At 45.3% G+C, this 20079-nt stretch overlaps 2 protein-coding genes across 3 annotated transcripts; one reads left to right on the forward strand and one right to left on the reverse strand.

Annotated features, from left to right (window-relative positions):
• Positions 1 to 6323: 6323 nt before the first annotated feature.
• On the reverse strand, positions 6324 to 14979 carry arrdc3a (arrestin domain containing 3a). 2 transcript variants are annotated; one of them, XM_060054317.1, is made up of 8 exons: positions 14378 to 14979; positions 12450 to 12531; positions 12092 to 12239; positions 11373 to 11475; positions 10927 to 11183; positions 10048 to 10210; positions 9573 to 9715; positions 6324 to 9379 (listed from the first exon to the last, which is right to left on the reverse strand). In XM_060054317.1, exons 1-8 carry the CDS (start codon positions 14655 to 14657, stop codon positions 9311 to 9313), a joined length of 1245 nt encoding a protein of 414 aa, XP_059910300.1. In that variant the 5' UTR covers positions 14658 to 14979; the 3' UTR covers positions 6324 to 9310. The 2 variants fall into 2 exon arrangements, with proteins under 2 accessions (XP_059910300.1, XP_059910301.1); XM_060054318.1 differs by having other exon boundaries at positions 12450 to 12605; positions 14378 to 14518.
• A 1277-nt stretch (positions 14980 to 16256) lies between these two features.
• arsk (arylsulfatase family, member K) lies at positions 16257 to 19975 on the forward strand. The gene is made up of 8 exons (XM_060054314.1): positions 16257 to 16628; positions 16773 to 16902; positions 17125 to 17284; positions 17534 to 17816; positions 18003 to 18174; positions 18375 to 18599; positions 18759 to 18974; positions 19410 to 19975. Exons 1-8 carry the CDS (start codon positions 16524 to 16526, stop codon positions 19679 to 19681), a joined length of 1563 nt encoding a protein of 520 aa, XP_059910297.1. The 5' UTR covers positions 16257 to 16523; the 3' UTR covers positions 19682 to 19975.
• The last annotated feature ends 104 nt before the right edge of the window (positions 19976 to 20079 follow it).

Here is a 20079-nt window from a genome sequence, read left to right on the forward strand (position 1 = left end):
TATACATGAGGGCGTGCCAGCGGAATAGTGCGAGAGCTGGTGATGGTAAATAAAAGCAGTTTGACTGAGAGATCCGGGACACACTGATGTAGGCCCGCTGAGGTTCAGGGGGTTCACAGCTGGCCTTTCGCTTGTCCGTGATGGACGGACGGATGGATACAGCAGACATAGACTGATAGAAAGACAGATAGCCAGACCAAGGGGGACAGAGAGGAATCGGAAGAGATGGAGAATATGTACAAATGAATCTGGGTATTTGGGTATTTTATTATTATCTCCAGTAGTAGGGAGGTTCATTTCAGTGCAAAAGTAGAGCTCTATTTATTATCATATTACTAAGTAGGCAATATGCATATTGGGTTTCGAATGGGTGGGAAGAAGTGGCGGACAGAATGGAACCGCTCAACCTAACCCCCCGCCCCGCCCCCCAAACCCCCTCACTGTTCCCCCCCTCCAAAACCCCCTCACTGTTCCCCCCCTCCAAACCCCCTCACTGTTCCCCCCCTCCGAACCCCCTCACTATTCCCCCCCCTCCAAACCCCCTCACTGTTCCCCCCCTCCAAACCCCCTCACTGTTCCCCCCCGCCAAACCCCCTCACTGTTCCCCCCCCTCCAAACCCCCTCACTGTTCCCCCCCTCCAAACCCCCTCACTGTTCCCCCCGCCAAACCCCCTCACTGTTCCCCCCCTCCAAACCCCCTCACTGTTCCCCCCCGCCCCCAAACTTCCTCACTTCCCCCCCCCCCCCCCCCTCACTGTTTCCGCACCCCTCACCCCTCCTTCAGTCGACCGACTGCACCTGTTGTTTTTCGGGCGGGACTGGGCTTTGGGGGGGGGGGGGGGGGGGGGGGGGGAGGTCTGGGGATGTTTGTGACTCAGGAGAATATGAGCCAGAGAGACAGAGAGACAAGAAAGAGACGGAGAGAGACAGAGGGAGAGAGACAGATTGATACAGAGAGAGAGAGAGAGAGAGAGAGAGAGAGAGAGAGAGAGAGAGAGAGAGAGAGAGAGAGAGGGAGAGAGAGGGAGAGAGACAGATTGATACAGAGAGAGAGAGAGAGAGAGAGAGAGAGAGAGAGAGAGAGAGAGAGAGAGAGAGAGGGAGAGAGAGAGAGAGAGAGAGAGAGAGAGAGAGAGAGAGAGAGAGAGAGAGAGAGCGATGGGAGCAGGGGGTGGAGTTAGCGGCAGCGCTATGAGTCAGCCATCTCTATAAAAAGGCAACGTGTGTGACCTCCACCGGGGACCTGCAGTGTAAAATAAGCCCAGCGGTGAAACAGCACTCCACCACCGGTCTCTCCGTCACCTGGGGGGGGGGGGGGGGGGGCAGATTTGGTGACGGGGCCTCGATGAGGCTGTTATTAGAGGCACCCAGAGGTCGCCTTGTAAAGGCTAACCATTAGCCACCTCATCGCCTTAAAATCGTAAAGACACCATAAATACTTAGGCTACTGATGGACATTGGATTGTGTTCAAGCATTGAAAGGCATTTGTCCTCTGTATTAAAGACGTAGTACTATCCTTAGAGCCGCATTATTACACATCACAACGGGTTCACACACAGCTGTTACCTCCTCGGACACACAATCAATCTAGTTCTTAACAAGGCACTCTCTAACTCCCCCCTGGCCTCAGGAACATCCCAGAGATCACATTTCTGAATTCCGTTCCTCAAGTCGATTCAAATGAAGAACCCGTTTAATTTCAGCCTTTTCCTTTTGACCCGTCGTGGAATCCAAACCACTGGAGGAATGCCATCCACACAAGCTCTATGTACTGGGACACATCTCTGGGTGACATAACAGGAGAGCTGGGGTTTCATGTGTGGAGCAGAATAGTAGTACCCTAACCCTCGTGGGCGGAGGGGCTGGGTCGGGTGTGAGATTAATTTCAGTTGGAAGGGAGAAAGTATGCCCCTGTGGGCCCTGCTACGAATGCTGAACACATAGTGGCTGCGCTCGAGAAATGCCTGGCCGGACTTTTGTCATAAACTGTACAGTATGTCGCTCGCAAAGTGACACTCAATGAACAAAATGAATCAACATGAGCCAAGCCGACATTTATGTGTTGCTATCGTCTCCCATAGTGGGCAGTTATCCCTTCTTTTAAAATCAGTGGCCTATTACAGTTGTGGCCTTTTCATGTGAGGACAAAGTGAATAATATATAGACTGTTATGATTTAACTACAACGGGCCAACCATTACGTGTTCGGTCCTCCAAAAATAATAAAAAACGAACTCCAAGTGACTTTCCAGGGTGGTTGGTGTGGGTGACTGCAGTGAACCAGGCGTGACGGGGGCTTGCTGCCCGGTGGGTCTGGCCCGGGAGAGAGGCTTCAGAGTCGATGGAGGATGGACGACAGGCCTGCCAGGGCAGCCATCAGCAGCAACAGGCTTCTGACCAAGGCCTGGAAAAATCATCACGCATAAGCTAAAAGACAGCCACGCTTCAACACCGATATCAGTCTCTCTGTCGTGCTTGGCGGTTCTCTTCCTGCCAGGCCGCTGTTAGTCTCGCCGTTATGGCATCTTTCTATCAGGACTGGATACCCGCAGCATTCCAATGAGAGGGGATTTATAGACCCTGCACTCTGAGAGATGCGGTCCGGACCGGTTGCGTTGCTATGAACTTACTCCTCTGAACTCTTCGAATACAGTTCATGACGATGAATTCTCTTTTTCAGAAAAGTTAGTGGAAAAGTTCCCTTTCAGCCATCTCTCATTAAAAGTTCCCTGGAACACCAGGTCAAATAAACCAGCAGGAAATGCACGGCTTAAACAATGACCCTATTCACAGACAATTGGCAGTTGGCAACTTTAACGTTTTCTGAAACGTTTTTACTGCACTTATTCATCACTTTTACACATCTGTTGGTCGGTTGGGCAGGTTTCGGTGTTCCAGTAATGATCTCGTTGATTGGTTACATTGTGCTGGCCTCTTAGAAACATTATGGTTTTAAATGGTCAAGCCTTTAGAGAGTGTTTGTTAATCATAGACAGACGGTAGTCTGTGCCCTTGGGTAACAGGGTTGATTATTCAAACCATCAGCTTGCTTTTTAACTAGCCATATTGTTCCAAAAAAAACAAACAATGATGGAGCATTCTTCAGCTCCGAGATGTTAACCATGTTCCTGTATGCAAAACAGAATTGTTCCAGTGGTATGATTTATTTTCCAAGCCTGGGGCTCTATTTTCTTTATTCACTAATGTACACTTTACAATATGTGTGCATCATTAAAAATGTATTCACATTATGCTGTAATAAGCCTTAGTAACCGTTTAAGGAACACTTGCCCCAAAGGATTAAATTGCAGCCCGTTTGAGAGTTCTCTCTCAATACTGGACTCATTTGAAACATTTTAAACTGGTTAGGATCCAGGTAAAAATAATATATACATGCAGTATTCTATTTCCTTTAAATAACAGTTAACTTATGTGTCTAATTTTTTGTTCATGTTAACTAATTGTAGTTAACTAAGGTCATCATTTATTCATTGTTGAATAGGGTTAGGTTATTGCTAACATTAACGGATAAGGAATTTACCCTTATTGGAAAGTGTTACCCTTTATCTTTCAGAGATATGCTTCGGATTGCACCATGCTGAGCATCGTGTGTGTGGTGTGTGCGTGTGTGTGTGTGTGTGTTTGCGTGTGCGTGTTTGTGTTGTTGCCGTACTTATGTGTGTGCGGCTGTGCGAGTGTGTGTCGGTGTGTGCATGCAGCTTTACATGTGTGTGTGTGTGTGTGTGTGTGTGTGTGCGCACCTGTGCATGTGTGTGCTGTATGCGATTGTGTGTGAGTGTGTGTAATCTTCTATTATGACACAGTGATGATGTGGCATTGGCAGGCAGGCCCACAGGGGCCTCTGTGCAGCCCCTGTGCATCCATCCTGAACGGGCTTGCTTTGACCACGCTGCCCAGCACCTCTGGATCACACATACTGTAGGCTCCTGGGTAGTGGGATTACCCAGTGAGAGGAAACAGCTGAGGCCGGTGTAGTGTCAGCACTAGCTAAACAACGCCATGGCCACTCCACTCACAAAGACACACACAAAACCATTGGTAATTACCCGCACGCACACACATGCCCCATCATCACACACACACACCCACCCTTCATAATCCTCATCTCCTTTATTATTTCATCCCTCGGGGTCACACCGCCACAAAAGCTTGGGTCACAGATGTCAAAGGGCCTAGAGGAGGGGAGGGGGTGGGAGGGGAGGGGAGGGGACATGGAGGACTGAGCTAGGAGACAAAGGGAAGCTAAAAATGCTTGGTCAATGCCACATGCACTGCTGAGTCAGCACTGGGAGGCCGCTGAGAAGAAATTATTTAAGTCCAACGTCTGTTGGGTCGCTAGTTAGCATTTGATGTGAGGGAACAAGGTACGACTTCATTTCACTTTGTGCAAGTATTAGGTTGGTTCATTTTAAAACAAAAAAGAGGTTAAAAAGTGACAAAAGAAGATGGTCATTTGAAATAACTTTACCGCGACTGTCACTCTGAGATAATTATCTTGATGTCATTAACTGTAATCACGTGTGAAGAGAGGCCACTTGTTGAACATCATGTGATTCACTACATTACACTTCTATCGTGTCAGCTAATACAAAACAACACAATAGGAAAGTGCTCTATTGTACAATGTAATTATGGGTTATTCCAGAGTCAGGCTAGCAACACAACAAATAACTCAAGTTAACAGGTGGAACATGTTTTCTGGCTCAGCCATTCAAAGAGAGATACAGAGATAATTTTCTAACTTGCAAGTTTAAAGCTTATTAATTAATGAACAAATTAATTTAAAATACATACTTATTCAAGATCACTTTGGGACAGATTGGCTTAATGTACCAAATGATGTGGAATTATATGGAAGGCCTTCCCATTAAAGGGACGTTTTTATGTTACATCACACTTATTTGTATTAACTATTATTATTTAATTAATAAAAAAATCAATTTACGAAGGCGCATCCGAATCAGGGGCAAAAATACGTAACAAAAATAAAGATGACCTCCTCTTTGTAGCGTGTCCAACACGCAGGAGTCGTCCGGCTACAACAGAGATGTGTCTGGAATGATGAGCTGAGATATTGAAATGTTACACAGCCCTCTACACCCTCTTTCATCATGGCTGAGAAACAGGCCAGCCAGGCCCCTCTAGTGCCTGCGTGATTCAACAGTGGCTCAATAAATCATGATAACCTGTAGCTGGCCAGCGATTTCTATGTGTGTGTTTCTGTCTGTGTGTGTGTGTGTGTGTGTGTGTGTGTGTGTGTGTGTGTGTGTGTGTGTGTGTGTGTGTGTGTGTGTGTGTGTGTGTGTGAGTGTGTGTGTGTGTGTGCGTCTGATTTCAAGGTCTAATCCTAGAGAGAGTTGGCTGCTCTGTCTCCTTGTGTCTCACATCGGGTAATAGTCTGGATTGTAGTCATAGTCGTAGTCAAGACTTCCTTCTTCTTTCGTGTAACATCAGAGGTCCAACTCAGTGTCTTGTAGCCATGCCCTTGTCTCTAGTCCCACGTCAAAGAGGCCGGCTTCCGAGGGTGGTCTGTATAGGGGGCAGGTGGTCATAATATGCTCGACAGTCAAGACTTCCAAGTCCAAGCTATGGCTCAAAGGAAGGAATAGAAAACGTTTAGAAAGAAGTTGAATATCAATACTAATTCAAAATACTACTTGGAGATCAATTTGACATTCAATATTAAATAACACAATTGAGAGTGTTTCGGAAATTAGTTGGCCAATACATAGCAAAAAAACTCTTATACAATTCTGAGTTTAGTGCACAAAACAAATATTTAATAGATATTAAATATTAAACTGATTTGCATTTTCTGATTAGAGCAAGGAGCACTCTATCCGACGTTTATCATTTTAGCACTGAACCTTGCCCTTGAAACAAACAAGCTGCTAGACAAAGCCAAACAGTGTCAAAAAACGCCATAATAATCCAAGACACAGAATATACTGGGCTGACACCCTAAAACCTCTATTGCCGTTGACGTGACGGACTCGTTGTCCCGCAAAAAACATCTATATTGATTCAGGTCAAATTTAAAAGTATATAAAAAAAATCACTTCGAAGATCATATCATCTGCAGAGAAAAGATATGCAGTTATTCCTTCAACTTTTAGGGGCACTGTTGTTCTGGTTAACAAAATAGAAACGTAGAGCTGCTTTGACCAAAATACAAATGGTATCTGGCTGCTGTGTTCCAGCATATCTGTTGTGTTTCTCATGTTTTGTGTTGATTGGACATAAGAGACGGGAATTGCATCAAATGTTTGAATTTTTTCATGGATGAAAGAAGAAACAAATGCTTTTTATATTAATTTGGAACAAAAGTTTATTCAACTCAAATGGAAGAACAAGACAAGAGTTAAATCATTCAGAACACATATTCATAGAATATCTACACATCCGCATGAAACAAAACTATTAGACAAAAAATAAAAATTAACAGGACATAAAAATGGAAAATAATGAAATTCAAAGACTAATATTGCACTTTGTTTCTAAAATGTTTCAGATCCCCTATCCCAATTCCTTTCATCTGCTAACATTTCGGTTCCTGTCTTTTCCAAGTCAGGAGTTTAGCTTAGTTCTGACCCTGGACTAGTAAAAAATGAAAAGGCCCAGGCCAACTGACTATGGAATCGAACCAACCTGAAACAAATCTGTGAGCTTATTCAATATAGTTAGCTTGATACACATTCCCTAAGATCAAGTCCAAGCGAAGAATTACAAAGAAATACAACTACATATATGCTATTGTCTTGGAATTGGCGTTTTCGTCTATGAATCTATGTGAAAGAAGTGCTTCTTGGCAGGGGGGGAAGGGGGCTGGTCAACAGCCACGGTCCCCCTCTACCGAGAGATACCCAGAGAGGCTAGCCAGATACCAACTATGTTGTATGTAGTCGTACGGTGAAGCTAACTATATCAATGCCCATAAAACTCATGGAAAAACTTGCCAGATTTAAGCTTAGGAAAAAGAAAAACAACCACAGACATTAAATCGAGGAAGCCTGTCTGGGGAACATTTGTAGAACACTCCACTTTTGTTGTCTTTCCCTTTTTGTCCCTTTGAATAAACATGGAAAAGTGTAGACATTCAGACAAACCAATTAGAAGAGAGGAACGAGAGCTAGGCTGAAATAAATGCAGACACTGAAGAATAAAGAATTATTACAGGTCTTTTTTTCTCAAGGCCACTAAGATAAGATTGCTTCAGAACTCTGAAGTTTGTTGATAACCGTCAATGGTGCTCGATTCCAGGTGGCCTTATCTCGACAAGCGCGTACACTCACACAAAAAAAGAGAGCTAAAAACTTGACAAATACAATACTTGTATTCGCTGCGTTTAAAATGTAAACTTAAAAACGAAAATTTAGTAAAAGATAACAATTTGACCAATGTCCTTAACACTGCTGGACTAGATTTAGCAGGGTAACTGCCATTTGAAATCATCCAGACCTTCACCTTTGAATGCAGTTTCTTCTTGTTAAAAAGTCACACGTATCTAATCTCCGGTTCTAAACTTCCGCTCCAGCCGGCCGTTTGTGTTGAACGAGTTTAAAAACCAATGTATTACTCATGTCAACCTAACACTACTTGTTCTGGCCAGTTGGAGCTGAGGTTTAGGAACAGCCCCAGCCAATCATGTTGAGCTGGAGCTGCGTATTTTAACGCAGCAGGAAAAACGTTTTTCCTGCAATATCTTTTGAAATGTATTTTATTTTTGTAACTTTTAAAGCATTCTGGCTTCACGGGTCTGGTAAAATCGACAGATAGGATGAACTGAGCATGTGCAGCAGGACAAAAAGGGAATGTAGTTTGCCGGAAAGCTGCATTGCTTCACTGTATGTCTCTTCTCTCTTGTTTTGGTAGTTTTACTTAATAAAAAATGTTGACTTTGCTATTTTAAAGAAAAACAGCTTTTTTCCTTCTCCTTTTTTTTTACATTACATTTTGGCGAGTGAGAAGACCACCTGAGACAGTGCTTTATAGAGGCAGTAATGCACAACAGGGTTTCCCTGAGATCTGGAGTAGAGAAGGCTGCGGGCCATTCGGAGCACCAGGGGAATGCGAGCCGTACGGGTAGCATTTAGCGAGTGTCAACCTCCCGTCTGCACCTCTCTAGTTCAAATCCAGGGTAACGGCGACACAAAGCAAAGGAAACTAAATCAAAATAGGCTGGAAGGCATTCTGTGTCGAGCCAAACACAAAGAAAGACGGACAGACAGCCGACTAAACGCAATAGGGGTTGAGCGACGCTTGGATCGATGCCCAGAGGGACACAACTTAAAGAGTTACAGGTGCAGGTATTGTTTTCTGCAGTCCGGTTAAGTTAGTTTCAAAGTTGTTAAGGAAAACAAAAGAGTAATATCTTCAAACAGCTTGACCTCTTTCAGTGCATTGTCATTTTTTTTTTCAAATCAGTCACGTTCTCTGGGTCGCTCGACATTGTGCGAAACAGAAGAGTACGAGGAGTCAAACCTGCATTTTCGTTTTCAGTCCAGTGAAACAAAAACAAAAAAAACGCTGTGACCAAACTATTAGTGATTTTTCGTATTTTTTTTCTATCATCATCAGATGGAGCCACACAACTCAAGCAAATTAAATGTGCAAAACAAAAATCCCAAACGAGGCAGATCGAGGAAGTCATGTCTTTGCTCCGCTGTGATAGCGACACTGCAGAACACTTGCACTCGCGCTCGCACAACCGCGGTTGTGCGCGCCATCCCCTCTCCAGCTCCGACCCCACCCACATCCTCTGTCGAGGTTTTCGGAACACCATTAGTACAGCTCTGAGCCGTGTCCTTATGTGCCATGGGTCTAAGAACCAACAGGGATGAGGACGGGTCGGGCCAGATGGAGCCCTGGTAAGTCCTCCTCTTCATCATCATCCTAATCCCCCTTTCTGGGCATCATCTCCACCACCAGGGGGCGGCCTCCGCTCGCTGGGGGCCTTTATGCGTCGGGGGTTGAATGTTTCCTCCCGGTGCCTTCCTGAGAACGGGCGGACACGGGAAGGAAGGGATACCCCTAACCAATGACGTCCTGTTCCTTCTCGTTGAGGAGGACAGGAGAGATGTGAGTCCAAGCCAACAGATAATGGTCGTTTCATCCAAGTCTGTGTGTTGGTTGGTCGGTTTACTTTGTGTTATTTTCCCCCTCGACGACTGAGTGCGATGGACACCGTCGCCGGGGAAAAGAAATGGACAAAGCAGAGGAGACCTTTGGAGGGAGATATTTTTTCTGGAGTTCCCCCGAATTCTTCGGGTTTAGAACGTGTGGGTTTCCCTCAGCGAGACGGACACGCGTCCAGCCTGCGCACCTCCGGGCAGCTGGCCTGGTCGGGGTTAGGATCGATCTGTCAGGGAATCACAGGGAACACAATAAGATACAGTCCCACAAATACATGGATTACTTTAGCATATGAATTATAAGATACACAGTCCCACAAAGATATGTATTACCTTTGATAGATTATTTATAAGCAGAATGGCCCATTAACCCAACATGGGTGATATCTATTTCTATATAGGTGATGGCATTGGGCCTACCTCGGAGTAGAGGGGAGGCGGCTGGAAGCGGAACTCGTGGATGTAGGCAAAGAGCGGCCCGTCCAGCTCCTCACGTGCCGGTGCCACGTCCAGTCTGCTCTGACGCTGCTCATCAGTCACGATCTCTGCATAGCTTGGGGGAGCTGTGAGAGATAGAGAGAGAGAGAGAGAGACAGAGACAGAGACAGAGAGAGGGAGAGGGAAAGGGAGAGAACTGGGGTTAGGTCTAGCTACCAGAGACAAGCACTGGTAAAACTGTAACCACCCACATTTACAATTCCATTCAGGGCATTTAGAAGACGCTTTATCCAAAGCGACATACAACAAGTACAATTGTAAGAGTAATATCTCCCCCATTTCCGAGCTTCTGTTACATTATTTGTGTTTTATGAATACATGAATTGCGTGTTTCTCAGGGGTAGTCGGTGGTACAGTGGGTGAGGAGCGGGCGGCGCGTGGTGTGCTGTGAACGTACCCTCCGGTCTCTCGGGCAGGGCCATGCCCAGCCAGCTCATGGTCATGCTGCACTGGCTGCTCACGCTGGAGGTCCGGGAGCCGAAGGGGTGAAGGGGGATGGTGCCGATGACCAGGGGCAGGTTGAGGGACAGGTTGATGGCCCCGGGGATGTCCACGTAGACCTGAGCACCGACACAGAAGAAGAAAGAAAAACGTTGTTAGGCTAAGCTACGGCAAACCTTTGAAGGATAAAACCCGTTGAGACTCGGACAGTGTGACACCGGTGGAGGCACCGAAACATGTGGTTCTCCCAAGCGGCCTAAACCGGTTGTGCGAGAGTGGTGTGACTGCTGCGTGCCGGTCAATCGTATGACGAGTTTTGTATATGACGCTTATGCAAATGCTAACCTTGGAGAGCGAGCTAAGGCTGTCCAGTGTGACGAGGTAAAGCGCTAGGTAGGGCAGGTGTTCCTTCAGATCTCCATGGGTAATCCCCTTAGCCGTGTGTGTGGAAAGACTACCTGGTACGTGTCAGCGAGTGTTTAGCCAGCCGGGGTCTGAGCCGGGTCATTTAAAGGGTACTTCTCTAAGAGTAACATGTAGATCTATTGCCACGTTTTACAGTACACTAGTAACTGGTAAACTAGTCACAGGTAACAATGTGTCACCTCTTAATATGGAAACATTGATACAGATGAATCTACCAAAGTGGACGATTACATTTAGGCATACACGCTTCTAGATTGCAATGACTGAGTATGCTTCGTTTTTTTTTATTTATTATTTTTATGGAAATAATCGATTTAAAAAAAGTTGAATTGAAATTGAATCGAGAACAAATAAATTGCAGTGCATTGACAAATCGATATTTTTACCCAGCCCTAGTGGTGGTGCTCACCATGAGGGAGTACTCCACCCTGATGATGTTGCAGTCCAGGATGGAGGGGGACACGGGGGGGATCTTCAGCATCTTGCCGCTCCAGGTCTCCGTCTTGCCGGAGGACAGGGACTCGCCCCGCAGGTTGGCCACCAGCTGCTTGACCTCCTTCATCTTCCCTTTGGCGTAGAAGGTCTGGGTCTGGTAAATGGCCGCCTTTGGCACCACCATGCGGGATGAGCAGTTCTCGATCTCGGCAAAGATCTGGATAGACTCGCCTGTGTGGCAGGGGGGGGGGGGGGGGGGGGAGAGAAATGTATGTTTAGAAAACAAACAAGTGAAGGAAGCCATGCTTGAATAATTAACTCAGTCTGGTACTAGTTTTAATGGTTGCCCCGGTTATAACAGGTCAATAGAGTAATTCATGTCTAATCAATCCAGGATGGTCAAGGTGATCGGCTGCTCACCTGGGGTATACCCCTTCCGCTCTATTTTGGCACTTAGGGAGATAGGACCTGAGGTGCAGAACCAGCAGCAAAGCGTCTTGTCTTTGGTGCCGGCCTGGGGTGACTGAGGGGGAGAAAAACAACAGAAGAAGAAAGATTAGCAAACAACAAAAAGAAAGACAATGCCGGGGGTACCTCCTTTATCTCGTGGGGTAATCAATGGGTCTCTAACTTCATTAAGGGAGCACGGTGACCAGCCTGAACCAGACTAGCTCTGAGCTCTGTCGCGGTCACCTTTCCCTGGTGTTGATCGGTTGGGTTTGGCAAGAGCCAGCTTTCCCTTTTTTCCCTTCCTTCTGTGGAGGCCCAGAGGAACACACAGTGTCACGCTTTGTGTAGAAACACTGTGGCTGGCGTGTGATATCAAACTCTGTCACTCACTTCGCCTTTCTAGACCCACATCCATCCAGCTCCATTGTCATCGGTTACTCACATTATCGCCATTGCGTTATAAAAGTAACTGTATTAAGGCTTCAGCCTTTATGCAATAATAAAAACTGTTGAATTCATATTATGCAATAACAAAAACTGTTGGCCTTGTCTCTGGTGTCTCGTAACGCTCTGCGGTTTAAGTGGGCCTGCCTGAAGTGATCCCATTCAATAGTGAACGCTAAGACCTTGATAAGCAACACTGAAGAACCAGGCTGGGTAAAGAGGTGACTGTCCCCCCTTAGGCTTACCAGCAGTAATGGAGTGTTGATGTCGATGTGTTCAAAGACCGTGAACTCCTTCTTTGTCTTCATGGGCAGGAGCCACGGCCTGTGCAGCTCGGCCTTCACCCAGTAGCGCACACTGCCATGCTTGCCTTCGAAAGAGGTAGCCAGAGGTCTGGGGGACAGAGAAGGGCCACAGGGAGAGTGTCATCTCCAGCCCAACAGGCTCCAGAAAAACACAACCCTTGAAATGCAATGCATTTCATAGCACTTAAAACACATATAGGTATCTACTTTGAGAATGTCTGTATAAATGCTCGAGTACTAAAATTAATATCTAGGATATGAATAGATGATTGCCCGAGGCCCTGAAGGGGAGACTCACGTTGTTGGAAGCTCGAGGCTGAATGCATACTCATGTCTCCCTGAATGAATAGTGGTGAGAGCTTCTTCTGAGTTGTCGTCGTCTGAAAGAAAAGGAGGAAAATGTTCCAAACACATGTATACTGTACCTGGGATATATGCTCGTATACGGTGGTGCCTGCAAGTAATATCAAAACACAGGGCAGGGGAGACAAAGAGAAAAATAAAAACGCACTGTAAATTGGCCTTTTAATAGTTCTGGTAACATATCGATTGCAGTAAAATGACAAGTGGCACAGAATCATCATCATTATCCCCTAAATATACCAAGCATTCAAAAGGTATATTTCAATTGCTCGTTCTGTGTTATGCAAGCAACAAAAATCGCACAAAATATAACTATTACGGACTAAATGAAATAATTCACTAAATAGGCTAACATAAGGTACAATAAGGTAACAAACAATTATATCCCATCATCTCCAATAGTCCATCTCTTTTGCACCTTTTAAGGTCATCGAATTGTATTCAAATGCCTTTGGTTAGAAACGGCTGGTTTATCTTGAGCTGGCGTGGTTTCAAATCGCGTCACATAAAAATATATTCATTTAAAATCAAGATAATATCGGCAGGCGGGTGTGCTTCTGCCAGCTCAGCACTCCCCCTCTGTCCCTCCCCTCCCGCACCGCCTTCAGCAGCCGCACAGTCGTGTGGTAAACAACTCCCGAGCTGTCACTCAAACGGCAGACTTCAGCAGGAGGAGACCGGCCTAAACCGGTGCAAGCAGCTTCCCCAAGCCGGTCTCCCTCATTACGCATTCATTGTGCGGCATGCAGTCACTGGCTCACAGCCTAGACGACTCACTGCCAGGAACGGCACCCTACAGGCCGGATTCGTGTAGTGCAAAAGAGATCAGGGACAATTTGCCTATTCATTGATAGTATGCACACGATGAATTCGGGGATTTTTAGACCCCTAGAAAATAAATGAGAGCCACGTAAATAATGGCACAATGCATTTATAAACGCATAGGCCTATATATAGGCCTACGATATAAAATATTGCAGTAGTCTACAACGAGCATCGATAGCAGAAACGGACTAATAAGCTCTCCATAGCTTGAGATCACTTCACATTTGCACAACTACGTTTGATAGGACAGCATTATCTAGATCTGAACTATGGGGCTATAACTGAATGATGCACGCAAGAGCTGCAGGCAAACATTTGCATTTTTACAAATGCATCATTTTTTAAAGTCATTAGTTTGGTTGACCAGCCGTAGCTTTTAAAACGTCTGCATTTCAAACCAATGTGCAGAATTGTAATTCTGTGTCCTAATAGGGTGTTTTCAATATTGATGTTGCAGAGGCTTGCAAAGTTGCAGCTCCTTCTGTCACTTTCTGCAAAGCCATGATGTCATCAGCGACACACGAGCACCTGAGCCAATCAGCGCGCGGCTAGACCAGTCCCTTCACCCCCCTACCCATCCAGTTTGTGAACAGGATTGAACCGCTTTGAACAATGGGTGGAAACTTAAGAAAATGTACAAAGAAACCACCTAATGCGACACCTTTACGCAACAAACTACCAAACTATCCCCTCACCGTTTACTGGCCAAACGTGTGGTGCTTTGAGTACTCATTTCCAACGATGACACAAAGGTTTCTTTCACCAAAAAACAAGGTGATGCCTCCATGACTGTCATTCATTTGGCTGGCTCAAATTGAGACAAACAACGTGTGCTTTTGAACAGCAGCAGCCAATCTAAAACACAGTCATACATGATTCTATATATACATATACATATCTTGGATGGTCTCTATTCTTTATGCGCAGATTATATTTATTTCCAGGGCAATTCCGATTCTAGATTAACCTGACCCACAAGTACAATGAGCACGATAGTCACAGTCCTAAGTTTCCTCGAATACACTCGTTATCTCTTACCTCTCTCGTGTCCAATGAGTATGTCTTTGTGGCTCAAATATTCCACTTCTTCCGTGTAATTCTGCGTGTAGGCAGTGTTGGATCCAGCGTTTCTCGACTCAGTCCAACGAACTTTGGCGAATCCCTTTGCGTGGATCTTCAGGGATTTGACACGAATCTCTCCGGTGACTTCAATGATCACCCTCCCTGAGACCGAGTCCCCGCTGGAGAACACGGGCACGTTGCTGTCGTTAAGACAGTCGTAGCTTATGGTGAAGCTCTTCACCTTGCCGAGCACCATGGTGGAAAGCAAGGGCTAGGGGGGGGGGAGACCCTAGAAATAAAATAAAAAATACTAGGAAAAAAATAATCTCATTTAAAAAAAAAGGTGTAGTCGTCAAGACACTGATCAGTATCTTCTGCCCTGCCAAAAAAAAGCAGTAGGCACAGACAGATCAGTGCTTTCTCTGCGAACAGTTCATTGAGGTGTGATGGCTGGAATAACAGCAGTGGATGCTGTTACCGTCCGCCTCTCGCGCGTTGGTCTCCAGTCAAAGACGAGGAGCTCGCTTCGCGCAGCGCACTTTAAGCGTCGCTTTGGTGAAAAACAACCTACTGAGCATGCGCACGACTCCACTGCCCCCACCTTCCGTCTTTGAGGACAAGGGAGAGAGGAAGGTGGAGTGGAGCCAGATGACTTTTGGGAACAGTTTGACAGACATTCAAGGAAAAGGTTCAATGATGAACAAATACACAATTTATATTTTAAGGAAACGTGTTTATTTGGTAGTTTCGAATGTGATTCTCAAATGTAGGCTTAATTCTCAAATGAAGCAGAATCGCCTTAACCGTACAAGGCCTGTATTGCGTTTGTATAGGTGCCATTGCGAGCCTGGTGTTTGATTCAGCATTTATAACTCAATCCGCATGTGTGGTCTCAGTTCCAGGTTTACAACACGTCGCACCAATTGTAGATTCTCGTGGAAATTGGAGACTTCGTACTATATGCTGAAAACAATGTTTCCTCGGTGCAGAACAATTTGTCCCGATGGAGACTATATTTGGTGTGCGTAAAATATAAGATGTGGCCAAAATAGGCAAAACATAGCGCCTTTGTAGTGCTAATTAAAATGGTCCTTGACGTTTGTCTATATAGTTAGGGCTGTACAGGCAAACAGGCTGGGGGTTGGGGTATGAAGGCTGATGCACGCAGAATACAAACAAACGCCACCTGGCGGATAGGAACCGAACCAGTGCTTAGAAACGGGTATGACCTGTTGAATAGACATATTTTAATTTCATTTGATTTAATTAATAGCAGAACATCACTGGTTTTGGGTGTGCCGGTCAGGGTTGGGTATTTCTTATCTAATATGTGTTTGTATAGGGTTTAAAGTGATGACATGACATAATATTCCACATATTCTATAATATTAACCTATCTTGATGCGTTTCATGCTTGGATCACTAAGAATCACAACTCAACTGGTATGCGAACAATGGTGCTATAGTACAGTAATTGAAAATGTTCCTTGGGAGAACCTTTAGGGAACATCATAAAGTTACAGGTGGTTAAGCAGAATCTCTCGACAATGAATCCCACCTGGATTGCACAGTGGGGCATTTGAGAGGCCGAATAATCTTCATTTCATGGTAAAATGCTGCCACCTAAAGGCCATGGGAATCCATTACACAAACCTAAAATACATGAAAAGACGCGCCTGACTTTCTAATTCAATCCAAAAATATGTACACAAAGCCCATACAAACATAATTCATTAAAAGCACGGTTTGAAATTGTTTTAGTGATATTTAAGTATCTGTATAGAGACGCCATTATTATTAGTTCAAGTTTATTTTTCGTATTTGATTCCTCCTCCCCAGTGAAAAGGATCAGACTAAAGGAATCAAACACACATTGGTGCAGATAGGATTTAAAATAAAATAAAACGACATAGCTTACTAAATTAAATAGCTTTATTCAATTCCACCGTTTGGAGTCGAGCCTGCAGGTGGAGTCGACTCGAAGTCCAATTATTTGGAGAATCGACGCTCAGAACGGACGTGATGGAATCAGGAGTCGACTCTCACTCCTATGGATCCTGTGTGAACACAGGATCTTTCTTTATAGCTCCATGGTGAACCGTCACAGCAGCAACATTTAAGGATGCTTCACCTCGTTGTGTGGATTGTACTGTGTCAAAGTTTTGTGCAATGTCTTTTCCACAACCGTACCCGACCCAACATAGTCATGGTGATGGCTGATGCTTTCGTGAGTGTCTCTTTCCCATTTTCATAAACACAGTATGTTATATATTATGCGCAACAAGTAAGTTATTCTTGTTTCGTTCGATTGGAAAAGTGTAAATATCGTTTGTAAGACCCCCTTCCCTCTCCTCTATTTTTCAAAATAAAGGACGGACGACTAACCTTTGATCCTGGTAGAAGAGTAGTGCAACTTCCATATATAAACTACCTTAGAGGACTGGGAACCACCTTTCTAGATGCCTACACAAATTCTCCAATATGCTGCCCTTCAAGAGCATGTAAGAATTCTCATAACTTGAATTAATTCCAAATCTGCAGGTAATTGGTTTGTAATAGACGTGACTAGAAATGCATGGTATGTACAGTAACAACAAAACAATTATTCATGCATCATTGGGGATTTGTTATTGCCATTATTATGCGTACAGCCGTACACGTTACTGGGGGCCATTGTACAACCCCTAAACTTATATTAAAATTATATTTACCCCATTGTCAAGCTATGTGGAGTGGCCAATTTGCTCACCTTACCCAGTCTTGGAACAACAATAAGTGCCTTGACGGTAACGCTACAACGTGGATGGACTCGCTAGAGAAGAGTGGCTATCAGACGAACATGTTTGGGAAGCTGGACTACATCTCAGGGAGCCACTCACTCAGGTAGGGGAAAGGTTTGATGGCTCATCAGGACACAAGCCAACAAGGTTGTACGAATTCAAACGGATATAGCAAGAAAAGGACATTTAATTAAATAATAATAATAATAAAGTGTGACATACACAAGTGTTTTTGTGTAGGTGTGTGTTTGGGTGTGCCTGTGTGTATACAAGTCATTACATGTTTCTAAGTGAGGAATTCTCATTCATTGTGTGGTGTTTTTTTTTTTTTCTCTGTTCAACTGCAACCCAGTAATCGCGTTGAGGCCTGGACCCGCGGTGTGAAGTTCCTGCTGAGGCAGGAGGGCCGCCCTGTGACCCAACTGGTCGGGAACGCGTCCACAGTCCGGATCATGACCAAGGACTGGGAGACCACGGACAGGGCCGCCCAGTGGCTACGGGACACGGCTGGGCGGTTACACCAGCCGTTCGCCCTCTACCTCGGCCTCAACCTCCCCCACGCGTACAAGACCGACTCCCTCGGGCCCACGGGAGGGGGGTCCACTTTCCTCACCTCCCCATACTGGCTCAAAAAGGTACGGGAGCTCTCGGCTCTCTCTGTGGGCTCTGCCTTAGAGGACAATGTGTCTGTGTTCTGGATCACTTGTCAGCTGTTGTTGAGAGAGAAAACAAACAAACCAACATTAACCCCTCGCTTTTCCACGCACACACACACACGCACACACACACGCACACGCACACGCATACCTACGACCCCAAAGGTATCCTTGGAACTCATCTCTGTTCCCAAATGGCTGCCCATGTCAGCCATGCACCCAGTGGATTACTACTCCACCTTCACCAAGAACTGCAGCGGAGAGTTCACCCAGGGGGAGATCAGGAACATCCGGGCCTTCTACTACGCTATGTGTGCTGAGGCCGATGCCATGCTTGGTGAGTACAGTAATGGCACCCGCTGGTTAAATCTGCTACTTATCATATGTTTTTTTTACAAACGAACAGAGGTTAAACATTTTTATTCATGAGCCTGTTACATTTACAGCATTATTACTTGAAAGCATCTTTAGGACTTTTTTGACGTTTTGTGCTCTGCCACAATCTGTGTGGACTGTCGGTTATTCTACCGGCCCCAGGCCAGGTCCTGGGGGCCCTGCGGTCCGCTGGGCTGCTGGACAACACCGTAGTGATGTTCACCGCCGACCACGGAGACCTGGCCATGGAGCACCGGCAGTACTACAAGATGTCCATGTTTGAGGGCAGTGCCCACGTCCCGCTGCTCATCGCGGGCCCCGGACTGGCTTCCGGTCGGCAGTCCACCCAGACGGTGTCCCTGGTCGACCTCTACCCCACCGTCATGGGTAAGAGAAGCAGGGAGTGCCCAAACAACACGTTGGGATTGATTGACACATCCCACTAAAACATTGTATTTTTGACTGATGGTTGTTCCCGTTTCCAGACAATAAAATGAATAAAAAGTGTATTGATTTGAAAGCGCAACACCTCTCTTGATTCTGCAGCGCTTGCAGGCATCCCGGCACCGGGCTCCCTGAGTGGACACTCTCTCCTCCCCCTGCTCTCCTGGCCTGGTGCCAGTCCAGCTGAGACCCATCCGGGCTGGGCTCTGAGCGAGTACCATGGATGTAATGCCAACGCCTCCACCTACATGCTGAGGAAGGGCCGGTGGAAGTACATTGCCTACGCAGATGGTCAGAGTATCCCCCCACAGCTCTTTGGTCAGTCCCCTGAAATGATGGTCTCTCTCTCTCTCTCTCTCTCTCTCTCTCTCTCTCTCTCTCTCTCTCTCTCTCTCTCTCTCTCTCTCTCTCTCTCTCTCTCTCTCTCTCTCTCTCTCTCTCTCTCTCTCTCTCTCTCTCTCTCTCTCTCTCTCTCTCTCTCTCTCTCTCTCTCTCTCTCTGAACTTCAGATAGAGATTCCCATGAAATCATAAGCAACTAGGATGCAAACCAGAAAAAATATTGGATTTGCTACATTCTTGAACATTTATATTTTCATTGTTATACTGAGAAGAGCACCTTATAAAATATGACTAGTATTTAGTGATGTTAGGTAATCACTCACCTATGAAAAAAACAAACCAAATGTTATAACATTAGTATGGAGTCATATACCTGTGGCTGTTTCACCTTCACCTCCATCCTCTCTTGCAGACCTGACACAGGACAAGGAAGAACTTCACAATGTGGTGACCAAATTCCCAAAGGTCGGGGCATACATGGAGGAGCAGTTACGTAGTATTGTGGCATATCCGAAAGTGTCTCAGGCCGTGCAACTGTACAACAAACAACAATTTATCTCTTGGCGGAAGGGTTTGGGCGGGTATTACAGCAAAGTCATCGCCAACCTAAGATGGCACGTGGACTGGCAAAGAGATATGTTGGCTAATGAGAAGGCAGTGGATGATTGGCTCAATGGTATATGATAGAATATGGACACTGGACAAGGATGCTATTCATTCTGATGGAAACAATGAAAAAATATATTTGATTAGTAATGGCAGGCTTACAGCCTCAGAAACACTACAAGACAATCATCTAACAATTCCCCACACCTCAACGAAGCAGAGTTTATATCAACATTCCTCCTCAACATGTTTTCTGATTGTTTGTGTGTGTGTTTATACTGTGCCTATTGTGAGGATTTATTTTGTGATAAATAATAAAGATGCAGGTATGATGAAGATGCTGACATCTTATCATATTTAATACATGTCTAACATTTGACTCATTATTAGTATGAATATTATTATCATTATTACTTTTATTGCCAATTCTAATGGAAAGCAAAAGTATATTACTGTCCAGTAAATGCAGTGAATAG

This window comes from Gadus macrocephalus, chromosome 6, assembly GCF_031168955.1.
Source record: "Gadus macrocephalus chromosome 6, ASM3116895v1".
NCBI lineage: Eukaryota > Metazoa > Chordata > Actinopteri > Gadiformes > Gadidae > Gadus > Gadus macrocephalus.